At 37.6% G+C, this 27,949-nt stretch overlaps 6 protein-coding genes, 2 long non-coding RNA genes and 2 pseudogenes across 21 annotated transcripts; 4 read left to right on the top strand and 6 right to left on the bottom strand.

The window, feature by feature from the left end:
• Positions 1 to 27: 27 nt before the first annotated feature.
• On the bottom strand, positions 28 to 3,178 carry AT3G22150 (Tetratricopeptide repeat (TPR)-like superfamily protein). 2 transcript variants are annotated; one of them, NM_001338570.1, is made up of 2 exons: positions 477 to 3,178; positions 28 to 365 (listed from the first exon to the last, which is right to left on the bottom strand). In NM_001338570.1, the coding sequence occupies exon 1, from the start codon at positions 3,009 to 3,011 to the stop codon at positions 549 to 551; it is 2,463 nt and encodes an 820-aa protein (NP_001326502.1). In that variant the 5' UTR covers positions 3,012 to 3,178; the 3' UTR covers positions 28 to 365; positions 477 to 548. The 2 variants fall into 2 exon arrangements, with proteins under 2 accessions (NP_001326502.1, NP_188854.1); NM_113112.4 differs by having other exon boundaries at positions 65 to 3,163.
• Positions 3,179 to 7,982: 4,804 nt separating this feature from the next.
• Positions 7,983 to 12,701, bottom strand: AT3G22125 (uncharacterized protein; the record flags this gene model as incomplete). 5 transcript variants are annotated; one of them, NM_001338565.1, is made up of 3 exons in its annotated part: positions 8,149 to 8,263; positions 8,294 to 9,382; positions 10,973 to 12,701. In NM_001338565.1, 2 exons carry the CDS (start codon positions 12,147 to 12,149, stop codon positions 8,628 to 8,630), a joined length of 1,932 nt encoding a protein of 643 aa, NP_001327427.1. The 5 variants fall into 5 exon arrangements, with proteins under 5 accessions (NP_001327429.1, NP_001327427.1, NP_001327428.1 ...); NM_001338567.1 differs by having other exon boundaries at positions 7,983 to 8,263; positions 8,294 to 12,149; NM_001338566.1 differs by lacking the exon at positions 8,149 to 8,263 and having other exon boundaries at positions 8,628 to 10,447; positions 11,936 to 12,610.
• On the top strand, positions 7,993 to 12,547 carry AT3G22142 (Bifunctional inhibitor/lipid-transfer protein/seed storage 2S albumin superfamily protein; the record flags this gene model as incomplete). The annotated part of the gene is made up of 1 exon (NM_001084730.2): positions 7,993 to 12,547. One exon carries the CDS (start codon positions 7,993 to 7,995, stop codon positions 12,433 to 12,435), a length of 4,443 nt encoding a protein of 1,480 aa, NP_001078199.1. The 3' UTR covers positions 12,436 to 12,547.
• A 929-nt stretch (positions 12,702 to 13,630) lies between the features above and the next one.
• Positions 13,631 to 14,295, top strand: AT3G22136 (annotated as a pseudogene; the record flags this gene model as incomplete). The annotated part of the gene is made up of 1 exon: positions 13,631 to 14,295.
• A 235-nt stretch (positions 14,296 to 14,530) lies between these two features.
• AT3G04235 lies at positions 14,531 to 15,037 on the bottom strand. The gene has a single exon (NR_141077.1). It is a non-coding gene; the product is annotated as an other RNA (long non-coding RNA).
• Positions 15,038 to 16,038: 1,001 nt separating this feature from the next.
• AT3G22133 lies at positions 16,039 to 16,997 on the bottom strand (annotated as a pseudogene; the record flags this gene model as incomplete). Its single annotated transcript has 1 exon — positions 16,039 to 16,997.
• Positions 16,998 to 19,578: 2,581 nt separating this feature from the next.
• Positions 19,579 to 21,281, top strand: CWLP (cell wall-plasma membrane linker protein). Of its 2 annotated transcripts, none has more exons than NM_001338564.1 (1): positions 19,579 to 21,281. In NM_001338564.1, the coding sequence occupies exon 1, from the start codon at positions 19,701 to 19,703 to the stop codon at positions 20,754 to 20,756; it is 1,056 nt and encodes a 351-aa protein (NP_001327425.1). In that variant the 5' UTR covers positions 19,579 to 19,700; the 3' UTR covers positions 20,757 to 21,281. The 2 variants fall into 2 exon arrangements, with proteins under 2 accessions (NP_001327425.1, NP_188851.2); NM_113109.3 differs by having other exon boundaries at positions 19,729 to 21,082.
• AT3G22121 lies at positions 19,712 to 21,083 on the bottom strand. 3 transcript variants are annotated; one of them, NR_141610.1, is made up of 2 exons: positions 19,966 to 20,433; positions 19,712 to 19,941 (listed from the first exon to the last, which is right to left on the bottom strand). It is a non-coding gene; the product is annotated as an other RNA (long non-coding RNA). The 3 variants fall into 3 exon arrangements; NR_141609.1 differs by having other exon boundaries at positions 19,713 to 21,083; NR_141611.1 differs by having other exon boundaries at positions 19,725 to 19,985.
• Positions 21,282 to 21,776: 495 nt separating the features above from the next.
• Positions 21,777 to 23,490, top strand: PAC1 (20S proteasome alpha subunit C1). Its single transcript, NM_113108.5, has 2 exons — positions 21,777 to 21,968; positions 22,458 to 23,490. Exon 2 carries the CDS (start codon positions 22,468 to 22,470, stop codon positions 23,218 to 23,220), a length of 753 nt encoding a protein of 250 aa, NP_188850.1. The 5' UTR covers positions 21,777 to 21,968; positions 22,458 to 22,467; the 3' UTR covers positions 23,221 to 23,490.
• Positions 23,491 to 23,628: 138 nt separating this feature from the next.
• Positions 23,629 to 26,697, bottom strand: AT3G22104 (Phototropic-responsive NPH3 family protein). Of its 4 annotated transcripts, none has more exons than NM_001338561.1 (3): positions 25,782 to 26,138; positions 24,318 to 25,403; positions 23,629 to 24,228 (listed from the first exon to the last, which is right to left on the bottom strand). In NM_001338561.1, the coding sequence occupies exons 2-3, from the start codon at positions 25,242 to 25,244 to the stop codon at positions 23,860 to 23,862; spliced, it is 1,296 nt and encodes a 431-aa protein (NP_001327525.1). In that variant the 5' UTR covers positions 25,245 to 25,403; positions 25,782 to 26,138; the 3' UTR covers positions 23,629 to 23,859. The 4 variants fall into 4 exon arrangements, with proteins under 4 accessions (NP_001327525.1, NP_188849.3, NP_001327524.1 ...); NM_113107.7 differs by lacking the exon at positions 25,782 to 26,138 and adding an exon at positions 26,160 to 26,697 and having other exon boundaries at positions 23,633 to 24,228; NM_001338562.1 differs by having other exon boundaries at positions 23,633 to 24,228; positions 25,517 to 26,046.
• Positions 26,698 to 27,949: the final 1,252 nt, after the last annotated feature.

Raw genomic sequence — 27,949 nt, 5'->3', positions numbered from 1 at the left:
TCACTTTTTATATAATTAGGCAATGATTTTGTTATATAAATTTATTTTTGTTTTGTACAAAAAATAAAAATCCAATTCCATTCATCATTTGTTTAAAGATTTTAAATTATGAAAAAATGAAAATAATTATAATATTTAAAACTTTAAGTATACACGAGAAGATGCCTAGAGTGAAGATGAGAGCAAGGAAACTACAATGATGTTGGTTTATCTACATTTCTTTGTTTCCAGTTTCTCCTCTGCCTTCTTTATGATTAGCTTGTAATAGTGTATACAAAGACCAAACTGCACAATGGGTTTAAATCTCCATCTCCTGTCGGGTCGAGTTTCGATTCCAGTCATGACTAATGGTGTTAGAACAATTACTGAAGACAATGATGAACAAGAGTGTTTATCACCATAAAGAGTTGCTTCTATGTCACCAACAAAAAAGCTTCAGAAAGCAAAGAAATGAGAGTTTTTGAAGGCTTACTCACTTTTTAAGGCCTTGAATCACCTCTTGCTTTTATCTCCATGTTCTGTGAGAGCTAAAGAGTTACTGGCACTCTTCACTCATCCAATTCCAAACTTGGAGTAACAGTTGGCAATGTTGTCAGAAACGAATCGCCTCTCATATCTTTAGCCAAACCGTCGATTACATCATAAATCTCACTAGAATGAGGATGCTCTTGATCTCTAGACACAAAACAGTTGACGTAACCTGCAATTTCAATCCCACTACGACCAACTTCTTTCTTTAAACCTTTTTCTCTCATTCCTCTCCTCACCTTATCAACGCTCTTCCATTTTTGTTCCTCAGCATACATATTCGAGAGCAAAACCTCATACCCGGAAAAGTTCTTCCCTTTATCAAATTTAGCCAACCTCTCCGAAACAGTTTCAGCAAGCTCAAGCTCACCGTGTAGTTTACAAGACCCGAGTAGTGAACCCCATAGCTCAGCTATGTTCCCTTCTTCACCAAGTCCTTTAACAAACTCGTAGGCTTCATTCACCCGCCCAACTCTCCCCAACATATCTGTAATGCAGCAATAGTGCTCACTTGAAGGCTGAATGTTATAAACTTCTCTCATTTCCTCGAATATTTTGAGACCTTCATCTATTAGACCTGAATAGCTGCAAGCTGATAACACTGCAACAAAGGTTATAGCATCGGGTTTGATTCCCGACTCTTGCATTGAGAGAAACAGCGAGATAGCTCTCTCGCCCATTCCATGTTGGCCATACCCCAGTATCATCGTGGTGTATGTCACAGAATTTCTCTCTTTCGTTTGAGAAAACATGTCTTCTGCATACTTTATTGCTCCTGCCTTTGAATACATATCTACTAACGCAGAAGCCACAAATACGTTCTGATCCAAGTATTGCCTGATAGAGAAACCATGGAGCTGTTTACCCAAGTCAACACTACCTATTTGGCTACAAGCAGGGAGAATTGATGCCACAGTTACCGCATTGGGTCGTATATTCTGTTCTAACATCTTCCTGAACACTAGAAACGTTTTCTCTGTGTGTCCATTCTGCGTGTACCCGGAAATCATAGAATTCCAAGTAGCCTGATCTCTTTCAGCATAACCACTTCCTTCAAAAAGCTTCTGTGATATCCTAATTAGACCTGACTTAGAATACATGTCGATAAGGTAACTGTTCATTCCCTCGAACTGAATCCCTTGCCTGATAAGGAAAGCGTGAGTCTGCTTCCCGATCTCCTTGTTTCTAAGATTTGATGCAGCCGAAAGCAAAGCTGTCACAGTTATGTAATCAATCTTAAACCCTTGCTTCTGCATCTCGTAAACCAGCATCAATCCTTCATCATCTAAGCCATTTTGGACAAATGCAGAGATCATAGTGTTCCACGATACAACATCTCTCTCTCGCATGGAAAGAAAGACTCCAAATGACTTGTGCACAGAACCACACCTTGAGTACATCACCATCAACGAGTTAACAATCACAATCGGTAGCTCTCGAAAGTTCTTGCTCACAAAACCATGAAACTGCCTGCCTAGTTCTACTTGCTGCAACGCTGAAACAGCACTCGCTGCCAAGAGGTACGTTACTTCATCAGACACAATCTCTTTCGATCCTATCGCTTCAAGAAAAAGCTCAATACTTTCAACCAGACAATCATTCTGAACATAAACACCTATCATTGTATTCCAAACCTCGATGTTTCTCTCAACACAAGAATCAAACACTCTCCTTGATGACTCAATATCACCAAGCTCAGCATACATAGAAATAGCCGAACTAACCACAAACAAGTCCTTCACATATTCATCTCCCAATTTAAGCATCAAACCATAAAAAACGTTAGCTTTCTTAATGCTTCTCGAAATCGACACCGCAGGAAAAACATTAACAAAGCTAACCGGGCTCGGTTTTACCTCCATTCTCATCATTATCCCAAATTGCCTACAAGCTTCAGCATTTCTCCCTGTTTTCACATACCAAGAAATCAAAGTATTCCAAGCGACAACATTCTTCCTACGCATATTATCGAAAACTTTACGCACAACATCATACTCAAAACAATCAGGAGCATTCAAACAAGAAACATACATATTCATCAAAGAATTATGCACAACTCTGCTTGAATTCTGTAAACAACGGATCAAATGACAATGCACAGCTTTACCAGCTTTCAAATTCTTAGTCTCAGCACACGCCTTGAGTGTAGAAGAGTAAGTATAAGCATCACAATTAGTAAAAGGTGCCGTCTTTTTCATCCGGGAATAGAAAAGAAGAGCTTCGTGTGGTAGATTATTACAAATAAACCCGATGATGATAGTGTTCCAAAGAACAGTAGTTGGTTTAGGAATTGCGTCGAACAATTGGCGTGCAAGTTGTGGGTTTCCATCTTGACAGATTTTGCTAAGACGGGAACGGATAGAAGGTGTTTGAGGAGTAAGGGTTGGTGGAGAAAAGGTAGAAGAATGACGGGTTTGATTTTGTGACGGAGATTGTAATGATAGTGGTGGAGGAGGTGGTAGAGGTAGAGCTGATCCAGCCATTGAGAAGATGAAGAAGAAGAAGAAGAAGAAAAAGGAAGAGCCTTTATTGGCTCTGTTTTCTTCTCTCTATCTCTCTATGTTATCATCTTTTTAAGGTTCAGTGATAAAGAGTTCGTTTTGTTAGTTTTTTCCATTCATCTTTACGAAAATTTATCCTACATTATCCGCAAAATTCCAATTTTTGCCGAGAACACATAATTTGTTTTTTATATATGTATTCAAAGATTTTGTTTGGGCCTCTATCCGTCTATTATGGGCCTCTAGGATGCCCATAAATTGCCCTATTAATGGGCTTTAAGAAGCCCAAACTCATCCTATGTATAGTAAATAGAACCGGTAATGTTTTTTTTTTTTTTTCTTTTTTTAATATATATATAACACAAAGAACCGGTAATGTAATAGTGCAATTTAGTTCAGGTTCTATTGACTTTACATATATAGTCTAAGTATTGGGAAAAATATCCTTAGCTAGGAAGAGAAAGATATTTAGCAAAAAAAAAGACTCTTGTGTATTATGCGTTTGATTTTGTCAGAGTGAATCGTACGTGATTTGTCAATTATTATTTATAGTGAGATGAATGATCGTATTCGTATGTATATACAATGACAGAATGTGTACTATATGTTATCGTGCATGCATAGTGATTATAGGCTCCACATACATGTATTATTTATACGCATGCGTTTCTTTTTTGCAAGTGTGAACTACATTCACTTGTTCAACATGAACTACAATATTGTATTTTCTTTGTTTTTGTCATCAAACAGTGTATATATGTATTGTTTTCATATATATGAGATGAAACACATGGATTGTGACAAAACTATAAGTTCAATAACGTGTATATGTTACTTTTGTGATGGAAATCTATTCACGGGATAGCTATAAGATAATTCAGCCAACAGCCACTGGAATTTTACAACATTACAACGTTATGATTAAGAGAAATACTAAATAATTATGTGTCAATACTAAATAACTAAATATTGCATAATTAATAAAATTCAAATTCAGATAGGATATAGCAGAAAATAATCACTATACGAGAAAGGATCATCTGCAAAAATGATAAGAAATAATAGATGATTTGTTGACATAAAATCATGTCACGGAATTTTAGAGTTCTGATATTTTTGTGCAACAATATAATATTCGGAGTATATTTTAATAGTAACGTTTCTTTGACGTCTTTAGGCGCTAAACGATATGTTATAAATTTGATTTTTTGGGGAGGCTTGCAGTTGACGTCTCGAAATCAATAATACTAAGAGATAAGACAAAAGATCAGTAAAACTGATAGATAAATATATATTTTGTATATAATAACTAAATTTACAAAATAATAATCACTAAATTTTGTATATTTTAATTTAAGTCACAATTATATCATTATTTTCAATTTTCAAAACCAACGTAATTTTGAATATTTAAAGATAAAATTTAGCTTAAAATAAAATAGAATCAAAAGTCAACTTTTTCTGCAGAGGTATTATAGAAACCTTCTACTTTTTAATTTGTGTGAAAAACATAGGGAAACGATAATTATTATAAAATGTTGGAAGTACAATAATGTATTCTGCACTGCATAATCCCAAAACCTTCACAATCATATATACGTAGAAAACGTAGCAGAGTAAATTCCCTCTCTATTAAATTTAGTTAGAAAAATATCCATTTTTCAACTTAAAAAAATATAAACTAGTTCAAAAACTGATTCAATCAATTAGAAATTAATTGGATTGGTTCTGTTAAATTTTAATTGGAATATAAAATAATGTTTGAGAAGAAACAAATTTTGTAAGAAAATATATTTAAATACTGATACCTTTTTTTAAAGTATTATCTCATGTACCCTCGCAATTTTATAGATTAGAAATATCACTTCTTCATACACACACGTCAATAGCTTTAATTATTTTGTGGCTAAGATTCACTTTTTATAACTAAAGAAATAGTTAATTTCAACGTATGAGTATTTTGATGATATTCTTTTTTTAAATGCTTATTATGATAGTTATGTTTAAAGTGTTTTATATATATGTGTTAACTTACTTCTTATTGTTAATCGAGAAGTTCTTGTCGTCCAACCACATACACATCTCTTGGTTATACATATAACTAAATAACTTCTCTCCACCAAGAATCAAATTAGGAAAACTAGAATACGCACTTTTTAGAGGGGTCTAACTCTCACCACTAGCTAGTCTAGCTATCTTTTGGTTATGTGTTACATTACTATTCTAATAATTAATGTTTTAGAACACAACCACACGTATAATTTGACCATTAAAATGATTAAATACGTATAGTATAGTATGAAAATAGTCTTTACAAGCTTCGAACTATCCTTTTTTCATACGAAACTTCGAACCTAAAGAAGATACGATTAATCATAACATGGATTAACCATTCTTAGGCTAGGGAACTTCTGTCTAGCCAAAAATATCTGAAATCGCTAAGGACCAAATTAAACCAATATATTTGATCACAACAGGTTGCCATTAAATCTTCTTTGTTAAGACTTGTAAATGGCAAGTCGGCAACATATTAGAAGTGGAACGAAAACATCCAAACGATGATCGTTGTCTGATGTTCTAGTTTTTTGCTCTCTTCTGGTGGTGATGGACCGACGTGTCTAAACGACAAGTACTCATGAGTACTCCGACCACTAGTTTTATTTAATTCTTGTCGCGGTTTGGGGAGGAATCAAAGATATGAATGGTGGAGTCACATGCACTGCACGAGAGTCATTCACAAAATTCACATTATCCATTTCTCTCTTTAATGTTTTTTTAAGGAAAATTAAATCCTAAAAGTGATATACTTCACGGGTTACACTATTCTAACTATATGCCGAATCGTACTCGCCACCTTGTAACCGCGTCCATAAATTTATTTCGGAAGGACAGATTTGAAGATGTTATTTTCATTTGGATCCCAAAAACTTCGAACAGGTCGGCAGATATATATGTTAGCTAAAATCCTAAAAAGCTAAATTCCAATGATCAAGTTTTATATTCCACTCTCTTTATTCACCTTCTTCACTCTTTTCATTATTTCCATTAATAAAGTTTCACATGCATGTTAAACAAACACAAACAAACGATACTTTGTTTTATGATTTTATCTCAAGGGTTAATAGCTCTGATATTAGTATTGAACCGTATTATTAAAATGAATTGGAAGGTAAATGTGAAGTTTTATGTGATTCCAAGTCAAAATCAACTGATTATGAATGGATTAACTCTTAACCCTTATAGAGTGTATAATTTTATTTATCTTTAGTTTTGAATGTATCCTAATACGTTCTTTCGAGATAATATTTTGATCATAAAATTATTGTTGTAACTCAAGACACTAATATAATATATCATCAATTAGTGTAACTTTTATTTGTAAACAAAGTTATAGTAACCACTGGAAACCTAACAAACTGGTTTAACATGTTGTACACTTGGATTCGTTAATGCCACAGAACTTGGTCAACTTGTGCTTCTTGATCTCTTTCTTACAATCAATCATGCTCCCATTCATGAAATCATACGGAAGAACTTGAAAAATGAATTGTGAGAAAGAAGAAAAAGAATAATGTATACGAGCGATCGAGTGATCACGTTTACGAGTTAGATTCTAGATGTGGGAAAGCCTATACGTCGGCTCGACAACACAGTCGTCAACACTAGCAATTCACTAGTTTCAGAGTTACAGATATTCCACAAGCTTGATCTCACGCCAACAACCCTAAAGATCAATTCTTGCTCTGGTTATAGAAACAAACGAACAACCTCCTTGATTTCACTTTTAACTGCAAAATCGTTAATTTGATTCAAGACTCAATTACCACAAACTAGTCCAGTTTACTCCTAGAGATTGATTGGTTTTCATCATTAGATCAAAATATACAAAACTTCAACAGTCAGAAATTTATTATAGAGGATTTGTTTCATCAATTAGTGAAACTTTCACCTATAAACAGATTTATCTAGCTGGTTGCCACTGAAACATCGCAACATGGTTCTATATTTATCAACCAATATATACAAATCTATAGGTTTATATATCATAGATTTGAGTCTACTCAAAATTGATTCTCCATTTCTATAGGTAGAGACACAAACTAACACCCAAAACCCTTATAAGAAAAGTGGACCTAAAAGAGAAAATGATGTGCTTAATCATATCTTGCGACTAAAAATATAGAATGGGCGATGCCTCTTAAGTCAAATAATAATGATAACATTCTTTTATACAGTACACTGGCCTTAACCCTACAAAAACCTCTGCTTGCTCAGTTGCTTCCATCGTTTTCACCCAATAATTACAAACTACTGTTTCAAAAAAAAAAAAATTACAAAATATGACTACGTCCAAATTTTTTTTATTTTATGTCGATCATCATATAGCAAAGGTTAAGTTAGTGACTTCTAAAAGTTTACAGACTAGGTTAATAGCCTAGAGCTTGATAATAATATGCGGGGACATTTCTCTGATTTAAAGCTTTGCTTTTATGATAGACTTGTAACCTAGATTGCACTTTTTAGACCATGATTTCAAGAACAGTGGAGATCGTTGAACAATTTTTTAGGAATGATAATATTCTGAAATATGTTCAACCGTTAACCAAAAACTAATGAGTCATAATCAATCTAAATAGAGTATGTTGTTCCTAATTTTCCTAAAAAAGATAAGAATCTACAACACATAATATACGCCAATTTAGGAAAGCCCGACAAAAACCTTTATTGTCTTGTAGTAATTAAGTGACCTGATTCGCGCTTTAATCAAATCAAATCTCAATCACGTAATCTCAAATTTTCCTTGTCTGTCAAAAAGAAAAGAAAAACAAAACAAAACAAAAGAAAATCTCAATTTTTCCTTGCAATATGATACGAACAAAAATATCATAGAATCTTTTTCTATAAATGGGAACATTCGCATCTGTATTCCTACTTACTCACTGAACTCCACTACTTCTCAAAAATGGGGTTTCGCACCAGAAACCTCTCCTTTCTCATTCTCCTCCTTCTTAACTTCTTTGCTGCCACATACGCTCGTGAATGTAGCCCTCCAAAACCATCACCTAAGCCTCACAAACCACCAAAACATTCTGTCGTCCCACCTAAACCACCGGCGGTTAAACCACATCCCCACCCGAAACCTCCCACTATAAAACCTCCTCCGCCTAAACGACACCCCCACCCTAAACCACCCACCGTCAAACCACACCCTCACCCTAAACCCCCTACCAAACCTCATCCCCACCCTAAACCACCTACCAAACCTCATCCCCACCCTAAACCACCCACCATCAAACCACCTCCTCACCCTAAACCTCGTCCCCACCCTAAACCACCCAACGTCAAACCACACCCTCACCCTAAACCCCCGACAAAACCTCATCCCCACCCTAAACCCCCCACCAAACATCATCCCCACCCAAAACCTCCCACCATAAAACCTCCTCCGAAACCACCCTCCGTCAAACCTCCACCATCAACTCCTAAACCTCCTACGACCAACCCTCCTCCGTCTACTCCCCAACCCCCTACCCACAAGCCTCCACCGTGCACACCAACACCACCCGTTGCCTCACCACCAATGGCAACTCCTCCCACTCAAATGCCTCCTATCGCAACACCTCCCATCGCCAAATCGCCCGTCGCAACACCGCCTATTGCAACCCCACCTACTGCAACACCGCCCATTACAATTCCACCTGTTGCAACACCTCCTATCACAACACCTCCCATCGCAAACCCACCTATCATAATGCCACCTATAGCAACTCCTCCAGTAGCAGCTCCTCCTATAACAAATCCTCCAATATCAAAGCCGCCTGTTACTACACCGCCTACTACCACTCCTCCCATTGCAAAACCACCTATCGCAACTCCTCCTATTTCAACACCACCAGCCGCAACACCACCAGCCGCAACACCACCAATAACAACTCTACCACCCGCAAAACCGCCTGTTGCAATTTCACCAATAGTAACTCCACCCGTCACTCCAATTGCACAGCCACCAGTTGCAACACCGCCCACCGCAACTCCACCTGTTGCAACACCACCAATAGCAACTCCACCTACCTCAAAATCACCTATCTCAACTCCTCCTATTTCAGAATCACCAGTTGCAACACCACCAACCGCAACATCACCAATAAAAACTCCACCACCCGCAAAACCACCTGTTGCAACTCCACCCATCGCAAAATCGCCAATTGCAACACCGCCCACTGCGACTCCACCAGTTGCAACTCCTCCTATTGAAAAACCACCGGTTGCAACACCACCCACTACAACACCGCCCACCGCAACTCCACCTGTTGCAAAACCACCAGTTGAAACACCACCAATAGCAACTCCACCTACCGCAAAGCCACCAATCTCAACTCCTCCTATTTCAAAACCACCAGTTGCAACACCACCAGCCGCAACACCACCTATAACAACTCCAACACCAGTAAAACCACCTGTTGCAACTCCACCGTTAGCAATTCCACCCGTCGCAAAACCCCCAGTTGTAACACCGCCCACCGCAACACCACCTATTGCAACTCCTCCTATTGCAAAATCACCGGTTGCAACACCGCCCACCGCGACACCACCAGTTGCAACTCCTCCTATTGCAAAACCACCAGTTGTAACACCACCAACTACAACACCGCCCACCGCAACTCCACCTGTTGCAAAACCACCGGTTGCAACACCACCAATAGCAACTCCACCTACCGCAAAGCCACCAATCTCAACTCCTCCTATTTCAAAATCACCAGTTGCAACACCACCAGCCGCAACACCACCTATCACAACTCCACCACCCGCAAAACCTCCTGTTGCAACTCCACCAATAGCAACTCCACCCATCGCAAAACCGCCAGTTGCAACACCGCCCACCGCAACACCACCAATTGCAACTTCTCCTGTTGCAAAACCACCAGTTGCAACACCACCTATAAAAACTCCACCACCTGCAAAACCGCCTGTTGCAATTCCACCAATAGCAACTCCACCCGTCGCAAAACCGCCAGTTGCAACACCGCCCACCGCAACTCCACCTATTGCAACTCCTCCTATTGCAACACCACCGGTTGTAACACCGCCCACCGCAACTCCACCAGTTGCAACTCCTCCTATTGCAAAACCTCCAACGACAATACCGCCTACTGCAACTCCACCTGTTGCAATGCCACCAATAGCAACTCCACCTACCGCAAAACCGCCTATTGCAACTCCACCGATAGCAATTCCACCCGTCGCAAAACCCCCAGTTGTAACACCGCCCACCGCAACACCACCTATTGCAACTCCTCCTATTGCAAAATCACCGGTTGCAACACCGCCCACCGCGACACCACCAGTTGCAACTCCTCCTATTGCAAAACCACCAGTTGCAACACCACCCACTACAGCACCGCCCACCGCAACTCCACCTGTTGCAAAACCACCGGTTGCAACACCACCAATAGCAACTCCACCTACCGCAAAGCCACCAATCTTAACTCCTCCTATTTCAAAACCACCAGTTGCAACACCACCAGCCGCAACACCACCTATCACAACTCCACCACCCGCAAAACCTCCTGTTGCAACTCCACCAATAGCAACTCCACCCATCGCAAAACCGCCAGTTGCAACACCGCCCACCGCAACACCACCAATTGCAACTTCTCCTGTTGCAAAACCACCAGTTGCAATACCACCTATAAAAACTCCACCACCCGCAAAACCGCCTGTTGCAATTCCACCAATAGCAACTCCACCCGTCGCAAAACCGCCAGTTGCAACACCGCCCACCGCAACTCCACCTATTGCAACTTCTCCTATTGCAACACCACCGGTTGTAACACCGCCCACCGCAACTTCACCAGTTGCAACTCCTCCTATTGCAAAACCTCCAACGACAACACCGCCCACCGCAACTCCACCTGTTGCAATGCCACCAATAGCAACTCCACCTACCGCAAAACCGCCTGTTGCAACTCCACCTATAGCAAATCCACCTGTAGAAAAACCGCCGGTTGCAACACCGCCAATCGCAAAACCGCCCACTGTACTGCCACCTATTGCAAAACCACCAGTTGAAACATCGCCCACCGCAACACCTCCAACCGCAACTCCACCTGTTGCAATTCCTCCTGTTGTAAAACCACCGGTTGCTATACCTCCCATTACAAAACCACCGGTTGCAACACCACCAGTAACAAATCCACCTACCGCAATGCCACCAATCGTTACGCCGCCTCCTATCGTAACTCCTCCTATTGCAAAATCACCGATCGCAACTCCACCTGTTTCTACTCCTCCTATCGCAAAGCCACCTATCGCAACACCGCCTGTTGCAACTACGCCCATTGCAAAACCACCAATTGCAACACCACCCACCGCAAATCCACCTGTTGCAAATCCTCCTATCGCAAAGTCACCTATTGCAAAGCCACCAATTGCAACACCCCCCACCGCAATGCCATCAATAGCAACTCCACCTATCGGTAAGCCGCCTGTTGCAACCCCGCCCATGGCAAAGCCACCAGTTGCAAGTCCACCAATTGCAACACCTCCAATCATAAAACCACCAGTCGCAACTCCTCCAATCACAAAACCGCCGGTTGCAACTCCACCAGTAGCAACTCCTCCTATCGCAAAGCCACCAGTCGCAACGTCGCCTATTGAAACTCCGCCCGTGGCAAAACCACCAGTTACAACTCCACCTGTAGCAACTCCTCCCATCGTAAAACCACCTATTGTGACACCGCCTATTGCAACTCCACCCATCGCAAAGTCACCAATCGCGCCGCCGCCTATTGGTACTCCTCCTATTGCAAAACCACCAGTTGCGACACCACCAACCGCAACTCCACCTGTTGCTACTTCTCCTATAGCAAAACCACCTGTTGCAACGCCGCCACCTGCAACTCCGCCTGTTGCAAAACCACCGGTTGCAACACCACCCACCGTAACTCCACCTGTTGCAACTCCTCCAATCGCAAAGCCACCCGGCGCACGGCCACCCGTTGCCACACCACCCGTAGCAACTCCACCTATCGCTAAGTCGCCTGTTGCAACCCCACCTATGACAAAGCCACCTGTTGCAAGTTCACCAATTGCAACTCCTCCAATCGCAAAAACACCCATCGCAACGCCACCTACAACTATGCCGAAAACTTGCCCAATTGACACGTTGAAGCTAGGCTCGTGTGTTGACCTTCTTGGAGGTTTGGTTCACATTGGAATTGGGAAAAGCGCCAAGGAAAAGTGTTGTCCAGTTGTTGAAGGTTTAGTTGATCTAGACGCAGCCGTTTGTTTATGTACCACTATTAAAGCTAAACTTCTCAACATAGACGTCATTCTCCCCATAGCTCTTGAAGTTCTCCTTAATTGTGGAAAAAATCCACCACCTGGATTCAAATGTCCCGCCTGATAAATGTAAAGTGATGAGAGTCTCTCGATAGCTTTGAAGGTTTCATATTTTAAGAATTTGTTGGTTTCATGATCTCTTTTGGAACAATTTCTTTACTTGCATGTGTGCGATTAATGATAATAACTTGTTTTATTTAATACAATAAAATGTTTTTTAGGGTTTGAGCTCTTAGTTTCTCTGGATTTTTTCTTTTTCTTTTTACAAGAGTTAGTTTTTTTGAGTTTTCATATTGTATTCTTAAGAAAGAAAAAAAGCTATAAGCGAGATAGCTTTTACTTTAAAAAGAAACTGTTTATTTACTTGCGTATTTCGTGTAGTAAAAATCAAATACATGCTAACGATAAATGATGTTATAACAAGGGTCATACTTCATATATGAATCAAATAGTTATGTAATTTACAATAATATTTTTATCGTGTCACATGTTATATAACACGTTAGTTGTATTGTTTTTGCTTCACTTTTAAAAGACATTATCACACGCTGGTTGTACGAAAAGTTAAGTATCTCTAACTGTTGTTTTGTATATATGCATGCACAAGTCAGTCAGTATAAGTCAAGAATCGGAACAAAGGGACAAGCTTGTTGTACAAAATTCAATAAAACATATACTATCCAAAGAAGCACCATTTTACATTCTCATATGGTTTAAGTAAATGGATTTGAATTTTCATAATCAGAGATATTCAAGATTAATGGGGATTTTCAAATAAATTCGCTAATCAATCGAAAGAATTAACCGTATGTCTTTAGCATGCTCATATATTTAAGAATCGCTTCCAGTTTCATGCCTTAATGAAGAGCTAGCTCTGCTTGTTATAGTATTTTGTGATCTTTTTTTTCTTTATTAAAAAAAAATTGTAGACATAAATAATATAAATATTTTTTTTATATAGTTTTGGTGTTTACTTTTACAATCGATTAATTAGCACTACTGTCATATTAGCTAGTCAATGATTTATTAGATAAATAACTGGTCTTTGTTTTTGGTGTCGTTGCCACATGCTTTTGGCGACACAAAAAGGAGAAGAAAGCAGTTTTGACTGAGTTTCATAGCTTTAACAATATTATCTCTTCCAAAAACCCATCAGATCTTCAGTCCTTCTCTAAGATAGTTGCAAGTTGCAAGCACATAGTCAGAGGTTAAGTAACGAAGAAGAAGAAGAATAAAAAATTAATACTAAGGTTCCAATGCTCTCTTCACATGGTCTTCTTTGGAATGACATGTGGGGGTGAAAATGGAGGTGTGGAAACGTGTTTCGTGAGAATGGAAAATGTCGTGATAGAGTTCGATTTGTGAATAATATAGTTAGGAAAGTTTCTCAAGCGTGGATTGTGAGTAGTGGTGGGTTGGGGCAGTATTCAAGGGTTGAGAGACTAATTGCTTGGACCCCTCCTTTGGTCAGATGGGTAAAGCTAAACACGGATGGTGCATCACACGAAAATCCAGGTTTAGAGACGACATGCGGAGTTTTGAGAGATGGGGAGGGACAATGGATTCATGGATTTGCTTTTGTTCGGTTCCAGCCCCGACTCTAGGCATGTGTTAGGAGTGCCATAGCTCAAGGTCTATTCATGTTTATTTTTTTTTCTTAATAAAATAGGGTCCAAAAAATATAAAGAAAAATATCTCATTTTTCTCTTTCAGCTCAAAGACTTGAGTTTTGTTGAGTCGGCCCTGTTCGGCTCTTTTGCCAGAGTTAAGGCGAGTTTACTATAGTCTCTACTTAGCATGAGATAAGTGGATTGCAAAGTTGGAGTTAGAATTGGACTTGGAGTTAGTGGTAGATTTTCTTATGATGGAGATAAGTGAGACTCATTGTGAAACCCAAATATTATTGAGCCCATTAGAGCATCTCTATCCCTTATCCTATCAGGGATCTTCCTACCATTAAAATCTATTTAAAAAAAATATATATATATATATATAGTGTTTTGGTGTCTTAAAATTTAGGACAATATATCTTAAATGTCTATAGCAAGACATTTTTGAATGTAATGTCTTTAATTTAAAGATCTTTTACATTTATTTATTAATATTTAATAGCTTTAGCTTTTTAGAGACACTCTCCAAAATTGTAAAATGGAAGTGCTCATGAGCCCAACCAAACCAAAACCTAACCTAACGTGAATGTATATATTTGTGTACCGTCGTCTTCACCGCAAGCACTTACGTCTTCATCATCACCATTACGTTCTTAATTATCTCTTTCCAGCAGCAATTCATCTTAATCCCAGCCACCACCATCACCGTTATGGAGACCGGAGTTGTCGTTACGTTATGGTTTTGTGGTGATCAAGTCTATGTGGTTATGTTCGTTACTCGTCATCGTTCATCTCTATTTCATTGGGTAAGGAAACAGAGGAGGAGAATTTTTAATGAAATAGAGATGAAACAAGGGACAAGTATATGTAGAAGAATGTTGCTATTATGAGGATTAGTGGTTTACATCTCAAACTACTTGTGTTTTGAGGGGAAAAGAGGAAATATATATTAGTTCAACTCGAGATATTGGTGAGCGTTTTCTCGTCCGGTCTGAAGGAATCAGATCACTAATTTGGTGTCGTTGGATAGATCTCATAGTGAGGAAGACACAACAACAAACATATCTTCGTTACGAGGTAAACGTCATCCGCAATTCGAGTTGAAAGTTGCACAAAAATCACAGTTTCTGAACTTAGAAATAACTAAGTATCAGATTTCAGAGTCAGGTTGGGCTTTTGGAGAAGAGTTTCCGGTCATATTTGACCATTGGAGGGCAAGACGGCGTTGTATACGGTTAGGAGAAGTGTCAAGGAAGCCGTCAGAGCCTTCAATCACCAGAATAGGTAAGGATTTCAAGTAACTCAGTTGGATTTCAAGAATTTCAAGTAAGTTGTAATAGAAACTTGTGATCTGCGATAATGCGATTACAAGTTTCTATTTTTATCTTCATGATTCAATGACATAGGATTAAATATGCTTGCTTAATAGTAATAATTTGATAATTATGATTGATACTATGACAATTGTGTTAATGATAGAGTGATGTTAATTACTGAATGCTATATATGAGTAAGTGGAATTACCATCTTTTAAGATGATGAACAGTGGAATAGTGGAACAATGGAATATGGTCTATATTGAGTTGACAGATTCTTCTTACCTCAATAATAAGACTGGCGAGTCTAATGGAAGTACATAGGTTCAAAGGTCAGAGAAGATGATCGAACATGGAATTGATGTGGAGATCTTGGTAAGACAAGAATAAGTTGTGTGTTATAGTTTTGCATAGTAATGCAAATTATATGAGTGTTGTGTCTTTTTCTATGTGTTTGTTGTTTAAAGGTAGAATCGTGTTGTCGTGTTTCCAATGGGCGGAAAGAAGATCCTCTCATTGAATAATTCTTTACTCACCCTTTATTTTTTCCTTTTTGCCAGGTTACGGTGAGAACATGAGTAGTCGCGCAAATCCGTCTCGCTTATGGTGTAGTTTAGGAACCTCGAGTTTAATTTATTTTATTGTTATTTTCTTATACATTTATTCAATGGTTTTCAATAAATTTGCCAAACCATAAGTTTATTCAACAACAAAAAGTTTGTAAAATATTGTGACTTTAAAAGTTGAAAATTTTGAAATGACATATAGAAAGTGTAATTGAGAACTAAGACTGATCGAGTGCTAAACCATTAGCAAAGTCCCTCTTCGTCTCGGTTTTTCCTGACAATTGAATGTAGCCGAAGCGGTTTCTCACGTTCTTATCGGTAAGTCGTGTTAGCTTGGCAGATAGGATATGAGTCTCACTGTGACGCCTCCCACTGCGTTCTCGCCACAGACTATCAATCGTAATTTGAAATACATTTTGTAGCGTGAACGTATGAAGTTTTGGCTGAGAAGTGTCAAGTAAGATGTGAGGAGTTTAAGCTCCTACATTCCGTGTATCGATTTTGAAGAATGCCTCTAGCGAGATGACACCAAACTTGAGAATAGTAAGGGCAAGAGAAAAAGAGGTGATCTCTTGTCTCTACTTCCTTTCTGCAAAAGACGCAACTTACTCGAGCTGCCACATCCGATCCCAATTCACTAGCCAAGTTATGAATGAGTACCGTGTGGAAAAAGGGAACCAAACTGCTTTGTGCTAGTCACTGATCGGGTTGATATCACATATGAGATTCCAAGTGTTTCCAAGAGAACTTATTCTAGAAACCATCTTCTTTGAATTCAAAGTGAACGTTAAGCTTCCTCGTTTCTAGCTAGCTCGATCAGGTTCTCAATCCGATTAAGAATGCGCACTCGACATGATGTATATCCGTCTTCGATGAGTTCCCAACACTTACGCAACAATAGCGTGAGTAGCTACTCCTACTCCCGTATCAATGTTTCCTTTAGACCACAACAAGTCATAAAGTTTCCGTAGAGGACACGAAATATCATGCCAAAAAGAAGTTATTCGGCCAGAAGGCTCAGAACGAACCTCCATCTTCTGAAATTCATGCGCCTTATCTGTATTTTAATATTTCCTCCACATCCATGAACCTGAGATCTAGTTCGTTCTCACTATCACAATTTGCCAAAATAATAAAGGAGATTAAGAAATTAAATAATACTAATGATTAAGCTGCTGCATCAGAGGTGTATAACATAGATTGTGTGACTTCATATATTGGAGTGAAGACGAGCATTAATACCAAAGATTTCTGAAGCCACATCATTAAACATAGGGGAAAGAGAGAAAGAGAGCTATGAATCTCCATGCGTATATGGATCATATTACCCATTTAAGGGACTAAAATATATTCAAAAAGTACATCAACAAGATGACCAATTACTTTGGAGATCACAACGAAGTTAGAAAACATGAGCAACATAACTTCTATATATGGAAGTTATCAGCGAGAGTGTTTCAAATGTCATGATAAGAAGAGAAACCATACACGTAACCAAATAAGACCTCTTCGGAGAGGATCCCTAATAGCCACGGTTAGACAAGTTGATACGTGTATAACATGCTTCGTTATGGGGTTGGTGACTTGCTGGTAAACTTCAATATCTAACACTCACACGACCATATATTAAATTTGGTGTTGAATGCATCTCAGAATTCTAAGCTCAACTTTACTGGCCCAACTTCAACATCTCAACAAGCCCAAACAATCAACAACACAAAGACAAAACACAAGCAAATGTTCAGCCACGTCACTTTCGTCTCTGTGCATACATCTAAAGCATGTTAAGTTCAGATTGCTCCGTAGAAGAAAAGATTAATCTTTTCTTCTAACGAGCAATCTGACCTAAAACCGCGTGTTTTGCAATCCCTTGCACCATGAAATGATGAAAAGGTAGACAAGTGTACGTCAAGAAAGAGTAGTGTATAAAAAGCCCATGGAAAGACGTTGTAAATGTGTGAAAAAAAGAAATACAAAGAAGAAAGTTTATTCTCGTCTTCTTTCTCTTGTACACTAGATCGACTAGTACTCAGTACTCAAACGACCATAAGTTTTTTTTTTTACAATTATTGTCGTTGTTGTGACTTGTGAGAGATAACAAAGAGACAAATGGTGGAGTCACATGCATGCATGAGATTCATTCATAATAACGTCACATTATCCATTTCATTTTTCTTTCATCTAAAGAAAACTATATCTTAAAATGTGACAGACTTCACGGGTTAGACTGTTTTGACTACCCGCCAAATTGTACCCGCCAGCTTTATAATTGCGTCCATAACTTTATTTCTTTTTTTCTTCACCATAAATAAATTGGAAGGACAAAATTGTGGTAGTTTTAATTTCATAATTTTACAATACAAAGTACTTATATAGCTCTAATTATTTTCGAACATTACTTTAAAATATATACTAGAAAATAAATCAAATTATATTTTGCAATAATGCCAATATAAATTTTTAAATGAATATGGTAACCATCAAACACAAGTAGAGTGTACTATAGTATATAGAACAATAATATGAACAAACTACAAAGAGAATCATCAATCACATACGTCACTCAATCATTTCAAAAGATGATTACCAAAAAGGGCTAATAAGCTAATATCTTTCATATGCAGAAGACGAAAAAAACATTGTTTCGGTCCGGAAATGATTGTGGGGGTAGTTTTTTCATCTATTAGTGTAAACGTTTAACATGTAATCTAATTTTTTTAGTAATTAACTAACGAAACACAAACTTGGTTGAAGATTTATCAACTTTTTAGATATATTTTTGGGGTTCTAACCAAAATTGATTCGCTTTTCCTATTTGTATAGGTAGAGACACAAACTAAAACCCAAAAGAAATTGCCTAAAATCCTTATAAAAAAAAAGTGGACCTACCTCGCAAGGAACAAGAAATAAAAGAGTGAGAAGGATGTCTTCCCTTAATTATATCTTGTGACTACAGAAAATATCAAAATAGAGAATGGGAGGTGTATTTAAAGTCAAATAATAATGACAAAGTCTCTTCTTAAATTGTCGACCCAATTGGCCATTACACTACAAAAACCTTTGGTTGCTCCCATTGTTTTCACTCTATAATTACAAGTGTATGACTTGTCCAACCTTTTTTTTAAGTTGTGTGCCAATACTTAAACGATGGCTTTTTTTTTATGCGACTAAACGTACGCTTATAGAGTCGGCATTCTCTAATTAATGTTAGAGTAGAGCTTGAAAATGTCTCTAGCTGATTTATGCATTGATTTCTCGATATATGTCAGATATTTAGCAATTTGATCTATGATATAGCTAGAAAAATAAGGTGCAAGATATAATTCTTAAAAGTAGATAGCATTTTTCGAAATGCTAACTTTTGACCAAATAGGCAAATACGAACAATGAAATTTTGTAAAGAATATCACAATCGAGCTCCCTTTTTATATATGATATAAAAAGGTTTAAGGAATCGAGATCGTTATATCGTTAAAAATTGATAATCTCTTCTTTCGGAGTATATAAGACAATAATTAAGCGAATGTTTATGCCGCCGAATGCTGACAACTATATCTTACAGTGGTATTTTTGTTTTTCTAAATATTTTTATGTTCCCTCGTACGTTAAATAGTGGCTAAACCCAGTAATTTTTTTTGTAATATGGATGAGACAAATATATGCCAATTGAGGAAAGTGTGACAAACCCTTTGTTTTCTTTTTGTAACAAAGTGACCTAATACGTGCTTACTCAAATCCAATTTCAATCATCTAAACCACAATTTGGTGCATACAATATTTATATATAAAAATTAAATATCTCGTGAGAGTTTTTCTATAAAAGGTACACGTACACTCATGTATCTACTTACTCACTCCTTTCAGAAACCCAAACCCTCATTCCAAAAAATGGGGTCTCGCTCTCAAAACCTCTCCTTTCTCGTCCTCCTCCTCCTTGGCTTCGTTGCCGTCTCCTATGCTTGCGACTGTACCCCTCCTAAACCATCACCAGCACCTCACAAACCACCAAAACATCCAGTCAAACCGCCTAAACCTCCTGCCGTCAAACCACCTAAACCACCGGCAGTAAAACCACCTACTCCAAAACCTCCCACCGTGAAACCCCATCCTAAACCACCAACCGTCAAACCCCATCCTAAACCACCAACCGTCAAACCCCACCCTAAGCCACCCACCGTCAAACCACCCCACCCTAAACCACCCACCAAACCTCACCCCCACCCAAAACCTCCCATCGTAAAGCCACCAACCAAGCCTCCTCCGTCCACCCCTAAACCTCCCACCAAACCTCCCCCGTCCACACCTAAACCTCCCACGACCAAGCCTCCTCCGTCTACTCCGAAACCACCCCACCACAAGCCTCCGCCTACACCATGCCCACCACCAACACCAACGCCGACTCCACCAGTTGTAACACCGCCAACACCAACCCCACCCGTCATAACTCCACCAACACCAACCCCACCCGTCGTAACACCGCCAACGCCAACTCCACCCGTCATTACACCACCAACACCAACTCCACCCGTCATTACACCACCAACACCAACACCACCCGTCGTGACACCTCCAACACCAACACCACCCGTAGTAACACCACCAACACCAACTCCTCCTACGCCTATTCCAGAGACTTGCCCAATTGACACGCTGAAGCTAGGCGCTTGTGTGGACGTTCTTGGAGGTTTGATTCACATCGGACTTGGAAAAAGCCACGCCAAGGCAGAATGTTGTCCGGTTTTAGGAGGTTTACTTGACCTAGACGCAGCCGTTTGTCTATGTACCACCATTAAGCTCAAACTTCTCAACATCGACCTTGTTCTCCCCATTGCTCTTGAGCTTCTTCTCGACTGTGGAAAAACTCCACCATCTGACTTCAAATGTCCCGCTTAATCGATGTAGAACGTTGAGAGTCTCTGGACGACTCCAAAAGTTTCGTTTCTTCAAGAAATTTGTTAGTTTCATGATCTATTTGGTAATGGGAGGTTAATCTGCATATGTGCGACCTTTAGTTACATGTTTCATTTGATACAATAAAAGGCGTTGTAATTTGGGTTTGAGATTTCAATTTCTTTGGGCTTTCTTGTTATGTTGTACTTTTAAGAAGAAGAAAAAAAAACTGTTAAACGATATAACTTTTTTTTTAATATGAACAAGTTTGTATCTGTCTAATTTGTTTTTATGTACATACGTACGTTTTGGAGTAGAAAAAATGTGATTTTTGTAGCCATGGCCCATGCGCATTGCACTGATGCATATGCGCCTCACAGCGCAGCTACTGACCAAGAACATGTGTATAAATTTAGTTATACTGTATACACGTATACTCTTGCTAAAAAAAAATTATCTATCACATTTTTTTTTGTCCAAACATTTGATAAAAAAGATATATGATAAGATTACAAAATTTTGATTTGTTTATGAAGATTTCAAGAAAATAAGTAAGCCCCTAATATTTTAGAGTGTGTTATTAGTTATCTTGTTAGTGACAATTGTTTATCATACATTACAAGAGATATATCTATGTATTTTCTTATACAAATAACATACATTGTGTGTTACTACGTACCAGGGATTTAACAAAACATTTAGTTTGTAAATACTACATTTTTACTTTTCTTTTAACATCGTGAATATATATAACATTACATTCTTATTATGATTTATGAAATAGGTGCACATTTAAATGTTTTTTCTAAAAGGGATATTCTTACTGATATGTGTATATAAATACATCCACGTAAAATGAATCTAGCTTTTTTTTTTGTCAGAAATGAATCTAGTTTATATTTCTATACACATATCAGTAAAAAAAAAAAAAAAAAAAAAAAATCAGCATATGACAACAAAAATTAAGATATATCAGAGATTCCGAGTTATGGATCTTGCATTGGGCTTGATTATATAATTTGGGCCTTTTCTTATCCATAAATTACACTTTTGGGCCTAATCTGTAAAGCACAAAAAAAAAACACCTTTTTTTTTTCTTTTCTTTCTGGCTTGTCGAACAGTTCACATCTCAGAGCTCATAAATTTTGTGGAGAGCAAAGTTCTCAGCAAAATCAAAGAAGAACCGAACGAGAGAGAGAAACGAATTCTTCTCAGGTATTCTCTTAAATCCAATGTCTTTCATTCTCCTACTTGTTCCTAGAATTTTCAGAATCTGTGTATCTTCCTTTCCTGTTTAATTTTGCTGGATCTGTCTTGAGCGAAGTGTTTTCTTATGAAATCTTCAAACTTTTGATAGAATTTTATAAACCCTAGCTAGATTCGATTCTGGGTGATGTTTAGTTTTTAGGTGTTTTTATATGGGCATCAGTGATTGTTGAATTATCTTTCGATTTTTCTCTTCGCTCCTGTGATTGTGACTTTAGGTTTGTGTTGATCTCAAAGTAACATAGATTTATAAAGCTAGTTCATTTCCTTTCTATTGAAGAAACTTGACCTAGTTTTAGTCTAGTTTTTAATCTGAATCAATTGTGTTTGTTGATCGTTGTGATGTCGAAAACCCTAGTTTTCGTGTTTTCGGAACTTGCCCTGTGTCTAATGGAGTATGAATTAGTTGTGTAGACCAATGCATTTGTTGTGGTGCAGGTGTTAAAGAATGTCTCGGAGATATGATAGCCGTACCACAATCTTCTCGCCAGAAGGTCGTCTTTACCAGGTAGAGTATGCTATGGAGGCCATTGGAAACGCCGGTTCTGCGATTGGAATCTTATCCAAAGACGGTGTTGTGTTGATCGGTGAGAAGAAAGTCACCTCAAAGCTTCTTCAAACCTCAACCTCTGCTGAGAAAATGTACAAGATTGATGACCATGTTGCCTGTGCTGTTGCTGGTATAATGTCTGATGCTAACATACTTATCAACACGGCTCGAGTTCAAGCTCAACGTTACACCTTCATGTACCAAGAGCCCATGCCGGTTGAGCAGCTGGTTCAATCTCTTTGTGACACAAAACAAGGATACACACAGTTTGGTGGTCTTCGCCCGTTTGGTGTCTCCTTTCTCTTTGCAGGATGGGACAAGCACCATGGTTTCCAGCTTTATATGAGTGACCCGAGTGGGAACTATGGTGGTTGGAAAGCTGCAGCTGTTGGAGCAAACAATCAGGCGGCTCAGTCTATCCTGAAACAAGACTACAAGGACGATGCAACCAGGGAAGAAGCAGTCGAGCTTGCCTTGAAGGTTCTGACCAAGACAATGGACAGCACTAGCTTAACATCTGAGAAGCTAGAGCTTGCTGAAGTGTATCTGACTCCATCCAAGACTGTTAAGTACCATGTTCACTCACCTGAGTCGCTCACCAAACTGTTGGTCAAGCACGGTGTGACTCAACCCGCTGCTGAAACATCTTAAGCCCAAAAGTATCTCTAGTCTTATTCGCCTGGTACGGTGTCTCCGCTTTATGTTTGTAGTTCTCTGTTTTACAGCTTTCCTTTTGGTTTGAACTTTGAAGTTACCTTTGGCGATGAAACTAGATTTGACAATGTTATGAATTTATCTTCAATGCATCATCTTTTTACTAATGTCGATCAAAGGAACAGATATATTTTATTCTTATCTCTTTAGATTAGTCTGAATTTCTTCAATTCATGACTTGAATACTAAGCATTCTACTTGTCGCGCAAAGTTTTACACGTAACGGCCTCGTCAAAAAGAACTGTTTTATCTTCTAAGTAAACGCAATTACACGTTGAGAATCTTGGAATCACAAAAGAGTAACGTTTAAGGAAGAATAGAATCAAAATTCTAGATTTTTGTTTTGCATTCTTGGTATTAATCTCACAAGAAAATTTTATAGATTTAAGTTTGTATCATCTCCATAAAAACGAATTTATCTTTACTTTTCATTACGCACAACTTTGTGACAAAGAAAACAACACAAGAAAAGATAAATACTCTGAAACATAAGAACCAAATGGTAACTATAATTGACTCCTTATGCTCTCTATCACTCTATGTACAAATATGATCGTAAGCTTACAGCTTCACTAATCAAGAACAGAGCTTAGGAAGTGATCTATTACTTCCTTTGCTCGAGCTCTTGGATCTCTTCTTGATAACTTCCATTTGATTCTGCATTTTCAAACAAGCTCTCTCCAATTCCATTACCCTCCATTGAATCCCTTCGATATGTTCCTTCAGCTTCTCGTTTTCTCCTGAAGTCTCAACCTTCTCCATTCTGAGTATGAGCTGCTTCTGTTGTTGTTGTTGTTGTTGTTGTTGTTGTTGTTCATCTAGTGTCTCAATAGCCTGAAACTTTTGGTTACGCGAAATGTGAGCTCTTGATTCTCCTGAAAGCTTCTCGTAACTTAAAGTTCGTATCAAGTTGAGTTTTTCGCCATCAGTTGTTCCTGTGTGAGCCTGAACGAGCCATTAAACTGTTATTAGTGTGATAAAGATCGAAACATTCTTTTTTACATTTTGAACTTGAGATGAGTGTTGAAACGTACCTCGAGATACATATCAATAGCACGGTATATATCTTCGTGGGATTCTCTGGCTGAATCTGGAACAAGTGTGATGAGAGAAAGAAACTTTGAAGGTTTCAAGCAAGGATCAGGTGCTACTTCAGCTATGTATTGATCAATCAAACTTGAGACTTTCTTCAATTGCAATCCACTTCTTGCCCCATCTAGGAAAGCTTTTGTGAATCTAAGAACAAGATTCACATAGTACAAGTGACTCGATTTCGATGGAGATGGAACAAGAAGATTGTCTAGTGTTGCTTGATCCAGTTGGTGACCTATCATAACCTCCAGCTTGTTCATACAGCTTTTGTTTATGTTCAATCCAAGAGCAAGCCTCAAAACCGCAAAAAGGCTCTTGCAAGGGACACAACTTCGATCTAAGACGCAAAGAGTATCAATGATGGTTTCAAGAATCTTTCTTTTCTCATGAGAAGACGCAGAGCAAAACTTGACCTTCTGATAATAGAACAAGAACCTACTTATGATGAGATTATCAAATTTCCGCAATACCATAAGCTTCAAGAACATTTCAACCAAACCAGAACTCAGAACAAGAACTTCATCGAACCACCAAGTTAACCGAACAGAGCAATTCTTGAAACTCTCTGTGCTTTTACTATCACAAGAAAACCGAAACAAGCTGCTATCTGGTGAACAAGCAGAACCAGCACTAGAAGGACTCATTTCAATGGTTAAACACAGTTTCTCCACCAACGCATCCATCAGTTTCGCGGCTAAAGAATCAACTTCGGGCGATGTTTCAACTTCTTGACACTGTTTTAGACAAAGAAGAACCTCTGGCCAAGCCCAATACCTAATCTCTTCCATACACTTCTCTGTTTGTTCCAAGACTTTAGTGACTTCCATAAACTTAGCAGCACAATGCAAGAAAACTACATTCGAAGGCATCACAGCTACTCGACCGTCATTGTAGCAAAACCTCGATACAAACTCGAAACTCTCAGCTCCACCGGGGAAATCATTGAAGATCACCTTGAGATTTCCACTGGAACTAGTTGATTTCCCCAAAAGCTTTCTTAACGTTCCAGAATAAGCACATATGATTTGCTGCAGTCAAAATACAAACAACACAAACATAAGTTACTACAAGAAAAAAAAAAAAAGCAAAAAACTTTAAGGCTTGTTACTGTTAGTGAAAGAATAAAGGCAACAGTTATTACAAGACAGGAAGGAAATTAAATATCAACTACACAAAGGTCTCTGTGTCTCCAATCATTTAAGATCATCTTCATAAGTCACATAACAAGTAAGAACAAAAGGGAAGTGAATAGTATCCAACAAAAATCCAAATTAAGCCTCTTATCTTCCTAGAGAGGGCAAAATTTTGTTTGATTTACAGAGAAATATGGGAGAAAGTCAGAGAACAAGTATAAGAACAAAAAAAGGCAATAAATGATGATGGAGACATTTTACTTCATTACTCACTTAACTAAAACTCTTGAGTCCATTGATACTCAGAGAATTAGTTGCAGATTCCAAATTAGTGATTGGTTTCACAGGAAGAAAACAAAAAAAAAGAAGAAATTTGTGTGCCCTCATTTTAAGGTAATTTGTTGAGAGGACATTAAATGCTAAATGTAGGAGAGTCACACACAGTACGTGAGCCGTAGTATTATCATATAAAGATACACAAAAGATGTATTTTTAAAATCACATGAACACAGTTTTGATGCATAAATTAGAACTTGTAAATCAAGATTTAACGCAAGAACAAGAATTTAACTAAACCCAGATAAGAAAAACTGAAATTAACATTGAGAAATGGTTAAAGTTTGGATTTTTTGAGCCTAATTTAGACTTTACCTTATTGAGAAAGATAGTTTGTTCTCCATTGATGTCTACTTCAAGATCAGAGCAACAAGCTTCCATATCCCAAAAAGGAGAAAGAAACTAAAAAACACTCTTGGATAGAACTAGATTCTAGCTCTCTTTCTTTCTTGATTCTTCCCCCAAAAGAGAAAAGAAATGTGGTGAAAGAGGTGAGTAACAGTAGAGAGAGAGGTGTGGATTTATGCTGAGAAGAGAAAGAAGACAAAGAGCAAAGAAGCAAGAAACTTTTGTTGGTTTTGTGATTGTCAGATTCTATATAAGTCTTCTCTTATGATGTCTGTCAAGTCAATTAGAGAAGCACCCACAAATTAGTAGTGGTGGTGGGTTTGTATTTTGTTCATTGATAAACAAAACGAAAAATGAAAGTTTTGAGAGTAAATAAAAAAGGAAAGAGACCAAAGCAAAGCAACAAAGGCGTGTCCAAGCAAACACCACTCTGTTCACTGTTATAGAGAGGAAGAGAGAGAGATGAGAACTGAGACCTATTCTCTGACATTCTTGCTAATAAAACAATTTTATTTTATTTTTATTAAAAAGATAAAGGATATTTTTTTTGTTTATTCCTTATTATAATGTAAAGTTTTTTTTTTTTTTAACCTTTTGATCAGCTGATCAATCAGTAATTAATCATTTATTTTTCTGGTAAAGTTTATTTAGTTTAAGCTCAAATGGTGAAGCTTTTTAGGCTATATTCCCTTTAATTTTATAATCATGTTGTATTTATATCTCTAATCAACTTTATTTATTTTAGATTAGTTTAACTCATGAGCCAAAGAGTAAACTTTAGTACGAATGGTGCAGCGGTCAAATGAATTTGATAGAAATTATGTTTACACGTGATGCTTCTAATCAAAGTTATATTTTTTATTAAAACATGATTATTGCTGTTGAAAAATGATTAGTTTTTAATCATCTTAAACAACATACAAAAATAAAAAAATAAAAAATAAAGAACAGAATTCAAAAGAAGAAGTTTTGAAACAACAACCGAAAATTTAAGCCAGCCAGAATTTTTGAAATATATTTAGATAATCAAATTTCTCAAATCTTGTTCTACTTAAAGTTTTTTACAAAAAAAATCTTAAACTTAAATCTTTATTTTCCGTTAAATACCAATATACAAATATACAAAATATTAATTATTGGACCCGACCATAACAAAATTGGTACTATGTGGACCAAACTGAATTTGATTTATCTACCATACTATTTCAAGATTATAATAATTAAAATGGAGGAAAATTTGATTACATCGAGACGTTAACAAAGATACAAAATCAGGAATATATAATATAATTATTATCTTTGTTGATGATGACATACAACTATATAAAATCAATAATTATATATATATATATATACGATAATGTAATATAAAGGGATCTCCGCAAACAAAAATGATGCTTTATTATTACGTTAGATGGCATAACAAATAGTTCAAATAAATATTTACTTTCCAAAAAACATAAATAGTTACAATACTATTCAAAAAAAAACAAGAAAATAGCTGTTAATAAACGAGGCACCGCAATAATAGAGTCTAAAAATAGCATTCGTTAGACAACAAAAAAATATTCTAAATTTTTTTTTTAATAACAAAAATAAATGTTAAATAATAATATAAATAAAATAAAATAAAAGTGTGATTTGGTTTCAACTGCTCATGCACTGAAGCTCCTCCTAACGTGGTGAGCAAAAAAGCCATGGAACGGGGCTCACGTGACTTATACTCTGAAAGGACATTTATACCCTGAATATCAATA

The sequence above is a fragment of the Arabidopsis thaliana genome, chromosome 3 (genome assembly GCF_000001735.4).
Source record: "Arabidopsis thaliana chromosome 3, partial sequence".
NCBI classification, from domain to species: domain Eukaryota; kingdom Viridiplantae; phylum Streptophyta; class Magnoliopsida; order Brassicales; family Brassicaceae; genus Arabidopsis; species Arabidopsis thaliana.
This window is presented reverse-complemented; position numbering and strand designations above follow the sequence as displayed.

Coding starts and splice junctions, on each gene's coding strand:
- PAC1 (NM_113108.5), top strand. CDS start 22,468: ATGTCTCGGAGATATGATAGCCGTACCACAATCTTCTCGCCAGAAGGT.
- AT3G22150 (NM_001338570.1), bottom strand. CDS start 3,011: ATGGCTGGATCAGCTCTACCTCTACCACCTCCTCCACCACTATCATTA.
- AT3G22104 (NM_113107.7), bottom strand. CDS start 26,225: ATGGAAGCTTGTTGCTCTGATCTTGAAGTAGACATCAATGGAGAACAA. Junction 25,404..26,159: donor AAACTATCTTTCTCAATAAG/GTAAAGTCTAAA, acceptor TTTTGACTGCAG/CAAATCATATGTGCTTATTC. Junction 24,229..24,317: donor CTATTGATATGTATCTCGAG/GTACGTTTCAAC, acceptor TGGCTCGTTCAG/GCTCACACAGGAACAACTGA.
- CWLP (NM_001338564.1), top strand. CDS start 19,701: ATGTATCTACTTACTCACTCCTTTCAGAAACCCAAACCCTCATTCCAA.